Raw genomic sequence first — 8,787 nt, 5'->3', positions numbered from 1 at the left:
ATTCTCCAGTGGGGACTATTCAGCTTCTCAGAATAGTAAAGCTATTGTCTTCACTCTGTTTTTCTGCCCTTGTGGTGCCTATGTGATGAGGTGACGTTTCCTCCCCTTTTGATGAGAAGCTGATTGTAAGGTCATTATTGTAGGTCTTGACTGACAGTCCACTATTAATAGCCAATGTCTGGGTAATTGTGGGGAGCTGAGAAAAGCCCACTGTAAATGATGATGTTACTGTTCCCAATGACACTTTTCTTTCCCCTGTGTCTGAGATACCTTAGTCATTGCTTTCTCACAAATGGAAGTGCCTAGGCTTCTGCATGGAACTTGAGCTGGAGTTAAACTGCTGGTTAGTGACAGCTAGCTGGATTTGCAGACATGCTGCCATGACTATTTTGGTATTTGGAAAATTATTGGATATTGCATTCTGAAGCTATTTCTTATGTGTCCATTTCATATTTTTGGTTTGTTTATTCTGTTACGTGTGTATCTCGGCTTTTAAGAGCACGTGTTAAACTTTGGATCCAGTCTTTATTCTACATATGCTCAAATTCCTGAATTAGCAGGAAATTTGCCTTGAAGAGGCTACCGAGGTTGATCCCACAGCATTAACATCTGCTCTCACAGTCTGTTGAGCTGTGTGGTCAGCCCAAGTGTGACTGGCAGCATCTCCGTGGCTGCCTGTGGTGAGGTTTGTTGGTTGTTCAGCCCCTACGCAAAGGTTGCTGCTTTGTGCCATGAGTTGTCTGCGTGGGTGAATTTTAAGTAAGTAACCTTTCCTTTGTTGTCTGGTGAGTTTTTACAGTGTATATCTGATACTTACAGCTACAGGCCTTGCCAAGAAAAATTAGAGGGAGTTCAGCTCATTAATTTGTTAATAGCAGTGGCTGTAAGGAGAACCACAGAATCTGCAAAATTGGCAATCCTAGGATGCTCTCTGAGGATTGTCAGAACATTGCTGGGATACAAAGAAGAATCTTGGTGTCCTATTAATGAATATCATTTTCCAGTGGTAATTGCTAGCTGTAGTAATCACATGCCAGTACTACAGGTTCAAGCTTTGAGTCCCATCTCTGATCAGATCAACTAAGCCTCACACACGCATGAGATCTTGTTGCACTCTGGCTCTAACATTGAATTCCTGTGTTCTCTTGGATAGTTCATATAAACGTTTCCCTGCTCTGACTTACTTCATTATAGGAAAATTATACTGCCATTTGTCAACCCACTCTATGGTGTTTTGAGTGCCACTAGTAACTCACTGACTTCTTTCTTTTTGGTGCTAGGTTTATGGGAATTGGCAAAGATCAGGATAAAGCTTCTCTTCTAGCAATGGTGGTGCTCACTGGTGAAAATTTGAATTGTTTTTTTGGGAAATGACTCTTAACCTCATTTAAGAAGTTTTGCTCTCAGCATTATTACTAAATTTCACATCCTTTCACAGAAGCCTTGCAGCTCTTTAAGGGCTTTTGGTGTCTTTGGGCAAGTGATTCTTTTTGTCTTTCGTATCATGCTTAGAAGAATCCTGGAAGGTTGTCAGTGCTTTAGAGGCCTTTCAGGTAACTTTATTTCACACAAATAACAATTAATGAGCTTGACTTCCATGTGCAGGTCTGCTTTTCATCTGTCATTACTGCTGTTTCTTGTCTTCAGCTCAAAAATGTATGTCCTATAGTTTTGACAAACAGGGTGGGATAAGGTGGAGAATATGTTTATTCATATTTTTTTTAATCCCACATATTTATTTCTGTTAGCTCTTTGATTTAAACAGCAGAAGATTGAGTGGTCAAAGGTCAGGGTGGATGGGGTGGAGTTTTCCCACAACTGCTGATGGCTTAGTGATCCTGCTGTTTACGTATCCAGGCTTTCTGATGAGGATGATGCGTTCAACAGGAGGGATTCTCCTATTTTGGGAGCGTGCTTAGACTGGAGCCCTGAATTCCTCCTTTAGAAACCTTTAGAAACCAGAAAAAAAGTGGTTTGCGATGTTAGGATGCAGTTAGGCCAGCACTCAGCTATGGCTCTGTGGTGTTAACTGATTTCATAGCAGTTCTGTGTATGTGGAAAGCTAAGAACATGTTGAAGTGGTCCCGTGGTTGAGGTGCTGAGGTATTTTTGCATAGTGGATATTATGCAGGCTCAGGAGATGGAGTCAGCTAGTTAGGTCACCTTACAAGAAGTATCCAAAGAACTGAAGGAAAGCAAAGTTTGAGTCACTTTGAAGGAAGTGTCTTGCATTGGAAAGCAAAAGGTTTTCCACATAGGTATAGTTTTTCTTTTTTGTGTGTGCATTGCATACAAACTGGTTGTGGTTGTTTCCAATAACAGGGTTTTGTATAAAGCTATGTTATCTCTGGTAAAGAAGGTCTTAAGGTAGAATATCTACAAATTAGTTCCTTATTTCACTGTGATGTAGATTTCTTTTTCAGCAAAAATCATCCTTTCCTACTTTGATTGCCACAATAAATTCAGTGTCATCCATTCAACTGACTGAGGATACAGAGCAGTCCTAGGCCAGTTACTGTCTGTTAAGATCATATTTGATGGACTTAGCATCTTGCAGAAAGATGGACTTTTCACCTCCTAGATTCAGGGTTACATCTCATTGTCGTTTGGTTAATGAAGGAAAACAACTGCTCTTGCATGGGTGAGTACTGGGTGTTTTTGTGATCATTTGCAGTATAAATATTTTTGACAGGTAGCACAAGAGAGCAGGTTTGCTATTTATTCACGTAAGATGTTGGCAGCTTTTACTTTGCCAGGTGACTGCCCTTGTTCCTGTTTGTATTCTCCAGTGAAAGGTAATATAGAGTAGGAATTTAGCCACTAGAAACACTGCAGCACAGAAATACTCTTAGCTGGGTATCTTGTCTTAGAAGAGCAGTGTGTAGGAGGTAAATTAAGGTAGGGGCTTAAAAGAAAGACAATAGCTAAACTAGAATTAGGAACCTAACTCTGTAGGCTCAGTTGAATTCAGCTCAGCCTAAGTTCAGTGGGGAGGCAAAGTGTATTTAAATTGTATTCTTCAGGCTCAGATGAGAGTGGAACTCAGTGGAGGGAGGACAATTCTTAAAGAAAACACTCCTCTGCTACCCAGGATGATCCCTTGGACCTTGAGATGCGTGGCCTGGCTAAACCCTGGCATCAGGATCTGGAGGTGCTTGTTCAAGAAATGTGAACATGACAGAACAAAAGCAACACCCTGGCTTGTCAGACTGAGATAACAACATTTGAGCTTATACAAACACATTTTGAGTTTTTGCAAGGCTAAAATAAATAACTTTTTGATAATTATTAATTAAAACTGTCTCACCAAATCTAAATTAGCATTTCTCACTTTGAAAGACTGAGTATATTTCTATTTTGTCGAGACCAAGACAAATCCCTGGAGAATGTTAAAAGGCAACTTGTGTTGATTCTCCATGAGGCCAATTAGGTATTTTCCCCCACTTTAATATCGGGAAAATAGCTCATTATTTCTGTGGATTATTTTAATCAAAAAGCATGGATATCTTGCAACTAAAAATCAATGGCTGCATTTGCTTGTATTCATTAGTATATTTTGCTTGAAAATTTTCATGACTGTAGCTGTGTATTGAAATGCAGAATGTTAATACAGGAACAGAATATTTTTAGTAGAAAACTAATGGAAAAAGTAGCTGACCCAAGGCACTGGCTTCATTCGATTTCTTCCTATTTTGTTAAGACTAATTCTCATAGTAAGTACTACAATAAATGGCTAGAGTAATTTGTCTTGTCAGTAGAAGTCACTGTACCAGTTTAATGAGAAATCTTTAACCTTAGAAGTTTAGAGGTTGATTTTGTTCCCAGCAGATCCCATGCCTTTAAAACCAGTTGTTGAGGGTTTGGAAATATTTTTGGATGTTATTTAATAAAATGAGTGAATGACAGTAGCAATTTTGTAGAAATGTTTACACTGAGTAATTTGCTAAGTACCTATACAAACATGTAGACAATGAGTGGAGATGTTCTTAGAAGGACCAAGACTGATGCTCTGTGACTGGGAGAGCTATATGGGGTCCTGCTTGGGCACAGACAGTGGGGAGCTGCAGGAAGACAGTAGTGCTGGGTGGATGGAGTGCACTGCTAGAGCAGGGGCTGCATTTAGGATTTGCAGGGGAGTATGACTTGAGGAAGGCTGAATGACATGGCAGATAAATGGGAGCTGCAGGAAACTGATTCCTGGGTAGAGGAGGGCAGTCCAGGCTGCAAAGGACATATAAGGAGTCAGGAGTTTTGGTAGCTCAGAGCAGGTCCTTTGGGACTGTTGGGAATCTGTTCCCTGGTGCAGCTCTCATGGCTGGACCTCAGGGCAATGAGATGGAGAGCTGTGTGCCTACACTCAGCAACAGAATGTCCTCACCTTTTGACCCCTCTTATACTCAAAATCCAGGCATCATAAGTCAGTCCTTTCAAGAGAAGGCAGAGAATTGGGAAAGTGTTGCTAGTGGCTAGGGAAATAGGAGGGAAAGCAATTTTAGCAAGTGTTTCGCTATTAATTGCAACCTTGACTGATGTTTTAAAAATATTTTTAGTAGCTGCTGAATAGGTTATGTAGTAACGGAGTAGATGGAAATTGTGCAGAGAAAAAAAGAATGGTTTGCAATTTATAATTACTGTGAAATGTTTTGAATTGATAATATGTGGGAAAAGTTTTAAATTTTAGTTGCTGCACTAAAATTACAAACAGCTTTGCAGACAGCTGGGTTTAAATCCAGCAGCAAGTAGGCAGTTGATACTGAAAAGACAGTTACATGTGTGGCTAAGTGTTTTCTCAAGAGGAGTTAGAATATGTGCCCTAAAGAAAAGTGTTTGGTTTCTTGCCTGGTTGTCCATTTTCCCACAGTATTTTGTAGTCCTGGTGCCCAGAAGTGATGAGAATAGCTACTTTTCAAAGCAAATGGGAGGACAAGGAAGTGTGTAGTAGGTCAGGGTCGAGCAGAGGGGTGTGTGGGGCTCCCACAAGAGCAGCCATGAGAGCCATGTGGTTGTGTATGCAGCAGAGATGGGCTTCTCAGCCTAGTGAGATTGTCCTTTGGCAAAGGACACTAAAACATACAAATGAGAAAGCCCAGATTCTCCTGGGTGTGTATCTCAGGGGTCTGACTCATGAGTGTTGTTTCGTTTTGTTTTAGTTTTGCTTGAGGTGTCCAAGGTTGCAGGAAAGAGACAGATTTGAGGCAGGAGCACCAAGCTGTCCCATGTGTCCCACATGCACACTGACCCATCCCAGGCTCTCCCCTCAGCACTGCTTCAGAGTCCTTGTCCTCTTCTCTTCCCATGTAGGCTGAGGCTCTTTTCTCATGTGTTTTTATCCCCAAGTTCCTCCTTTTTTCATGACATCTCTTAAATCTGAGTGAGATCCACCCCACTGCTGGTTATACTGACATTAACCTGGTGCTGGAGCTTTCCACAAAACCCCTCTTCCTATATATATTGGTTTTGAAGATGTATGTGACACAACTTGATACCACCTCCTCACAGCTGTAGTGAGTTGCTGAGATCTGTGACGTAATTTAATAGCTGCAAATGTCACTTATGAAAACTTCGTATCTCTAATGCTGCAATCAGTCAAGTTGCTGTGTATTTTATAGCTCAGTAGGGAACTGAATTGTGGGAAGGGATTAATATGTTGTGTTTTGAGGTTCAGAAGAACATTAATTATTTTTACATAAACATATCCTCTCTATTATTTATGCTCATGTGGGATGGCCGAAGAAAACTTACTCATTCTTTTTAAAATGTAATTATTCCACAGGATCCTTCAAACCAAAAATGTGGAAGAAAGAAAACAGTGTCCTTCAGCAGCATGCCATCAGAGAAGAAAATAAGCAGTGCCAGCGACTGTATCAGCTTTATGCAGGCTGGGTGTGAATTGAAGAAAGTTCGTCCAAATTCCCGGATTTATAACCGTTTTTTTACTCTGGATTCTGATCTGCAGGCTCTTCGTTGGGAGCCTTCCAAAAAGGACCTTGAGAAAGCCAAGCTTGATATTTCTGCTATAAAAGAAATCAGACTAGGGAAGAACACAGAAACCTTCAGGAATAATGGACTTGCAGACCAGATTTCTGAGGACTGTGCACTGTCAGTAATTCATGGTGAGAACTACGAGTCCCTTGACTTGGTCGCCAATTCAGCTGATGTGGCCAATATTTGGGTATCAGGATTAAGGTACTTGGTGTCTCGTAGCAAACAACCCTTGGATTTGATGGAAAGCAGCCATAATACCCCACGATTTGCCTGGCTAAAATCTGTATTTGAAGCAGCAGATGTTGATGGTAATGGCATACTGTTAGAAGACACATCTGTGGAGCTAATAAAGAAACTTAACCCCACCTTAAAGGAATCAAAGATTAGGTTAAAATTTAAGGAAATACAGAAGAGCAAAGAGAAACTGACAACACGAGTAACAAAAGAGGAATTTTGTGAAGCATTCAGTGAACTTTGCACAAGGCCTGAAGTTTATTTCTTGCTTGTGCAAATATCTAAAAACAAAGAATATCTAGATGCCAATGACCTCATGCTGTTCTTAGAGGCTGAGCAAGGAGTGACCCACATAACAGAAGAAATGTGTCTAGATATTATACGCAGGTATGAGCTTTCTGAAGAAGGGCGGTTGAAAGGTTTTCTTGCAATCGATGGATTTACTCAATACTTGTTGTCCCCAGAATGTGATATTTTTGACCCAGAGCATAAAAAAATTGTACAAGACATGACACAGCCTTTGTCACATTACTACATCAATGCATCCCACAATACGTATCTAATAGAAGACCAGCTGAGAGGACCAGCTGATATCAATGGTTATGTCAGAGCTTTAAAGATGAGTTGTCGGAGTATTGAACTAGATGTCTGTGACGGCCCAGACAATGAACCCATTATTTGCAACCGTAACAACATGACATCACCACTTGCCTTTCGAAATGTTATTGAGGTGATAAACAAATTGGCCTTCTTTGCTTCAGAATACCCTCTTATTCTTTGCTTGGGGAACCACTGCTCAGTACAACAGCAGAAGGTAGTGGTGCAACACATGAAAAGGATCTTTGGAAACAAACTCTACACAGAGGCACCTTTATCCTCAGACGTCTACCTCCCATCACCTGAGAAACTGAAAATGAAGATCATTGTGAAGGGGAAGAAGCTGCCCTGTGACCAGGATATATTAGAAGGAGAAGTCACAGATGAAGATGAAGAGGCTGAAATATCTCGGAGACTGTCAGAGGACTGCTCAAGGGAGCCAAAGCTGATCTGGCTCTGCAGGGAATTGTCCGACTTGGTGTCCCTATGCAAATCTGTTCAATACAAAGGCTTTGAGACATCCATGAAAGCTCAAAATTATTGGGAAATGTGCTCCTTCAGTGAGGCAGAGGCCAGTCGGATTGCAAATGAATACCCTGAAGATTTTGTCAACTACAACAAGAGATTTCTGTCCAGGGTGTACCCAAGTGCTATGAGGATAGACTCCAGTAACTTGAATCCTCAAGATTTTTGGAATTGTGGTTGCCAGATAGTGGCAATGAACTATCAGACCCCAGGCCCCATGATGGACCTACACACTGGCTGGTTTCTACAGAATGGGGGATGCGGGTACGTTCTCAGGCCTTCAGTGATGCGTGATGAAGTGTCTTACTTCAGTGCAAATACCAAGGGCATTGTTCCGGGGGTCTCTCCCCAAGTTCTACATGTCAAAATTATCAGTGGTCAGAACTTTCCAAAGCCCAAGGGTGCATGTGCAAAAGGGGACGTCATAGACCCCTATGTCTGCATAGAAATACACGGGATTCCTGCAGACTGCACAGAACAAAGAACTAAAACTGTTCAGCAAAACAGTGATAACCCCATTTTTGATGAAAGCTTTGAGTTTCAGATCAATCTCCCAGAGCTGGCCATGATCCGTTTTGTTGTTTTGGATGATGACTACATTGGGGACGAGTTCATAGGGCAGTACACCATTCCACTGGAGTGCTTACAGCCCGGATACAGGCACATACCTCTGCGATCTTTTGTTGGTGATATCATGGAGCACGTTACCCTCTTTGTTCACATTGCAATAACCAACCGGAGTGGAGGTGGGAAGGCCCAAAAGCGCAGCCTCTCAGTGAGGATAGGAAAGAAGGCAAGGGAGTACACCATGCTGAGGAACACTGGTCTGAAGACTATTGATGACATCTTTAAAATGGCAGTGCATCCTCTGCGAGATGCTACAGACATGAGAGAAAATATGCAGGTATGTCACTTCTGTCATGTGTGTTAGTGTGTCCTGAATGTGGAAGTGGAGGCCCTGGTGTGAGCTGCTGGTAGGCCCAACTTGCCAAAGCTGGTGAAGCTTCAGATGCACAACTGTTGTCAACCTTTAACTGGACATAAGAATTCTGATAGTTACAGGTATTAACCAGCAAGCAAATGTAGGATTAGCCAGGAATGCTTTAGAATTCAGTATGCCTTCTCAAAACACATACTTTACTCGTTTTTGTCTGAGAAAGCAGAACCAAGGGTACATATGTGTTCCGAGGTCTCAAAAACTCAATTTCCTTGCTGATCCTGGAAAACATGAGCAAGCCTTTGTTCTACCAACTGAGTGAGGGTAATACTCCTAATTTTCTTTATCTGGCTGAGTATAAGAAACAGTCAGTGAATGTGTCATTAAGGTCTGCTTTACACCAGAGAAACCCCCTGTGCAAAGAGTAGTAGGTTTCCCTTTTGCCCAAGGCCTGCAGATGTTCCCTGTCAGCACTGAATGCCACTTGGATTGCAGCTTCCTTCCTGCTG

General features: G+C 41.7%; 1 protein-coding gene across 1 annotated transcript in view; it reads left to right on the top strand.

The window, feature by feature from the left end:
• The first annotated feature begins 5,779 nt into the window (after positions 1–5,779).
• PLCL1 (phospholipase C-like 1) overlaps positions 5,780–8,787 on the top strand; it is a 40,710-nt gene continuing 37,702 nt past the window's right edge. Inside the window, exon 1 of the mRNA XM_010007358.1 lies at positions 5,780–8,245. Coding sequence (XP_010005660.1) covers positions 5,825–8,245 — 2,421 coding nt within the window. The 5' untranslated portion in view covers positions 5,780–5,824. The remainder of the gene's footprint in view (positions 8,246–8,787) is intronic.

This window comes from Chaetura pelagica, unplaced genomic scaffold, assembly GCF_000747805.2.
Source record: "Chaetura pelagica isolate M959 unplaced genomic scaffold, ChaPel_1.0 scaffold21, whole genome shotgun sequence".
In the NCBI taxonomy this organism is placed as follows: Eukaryota; Metazoa; Chordata; class Aves; order Apodiformes; family Apodidae; genus Chaetura; species Chaetura pelagica.
Note: the sequence above shows the minus strand (reverse complement) of the source record. Positions and strands in the feature narration are given on the sequence as shown.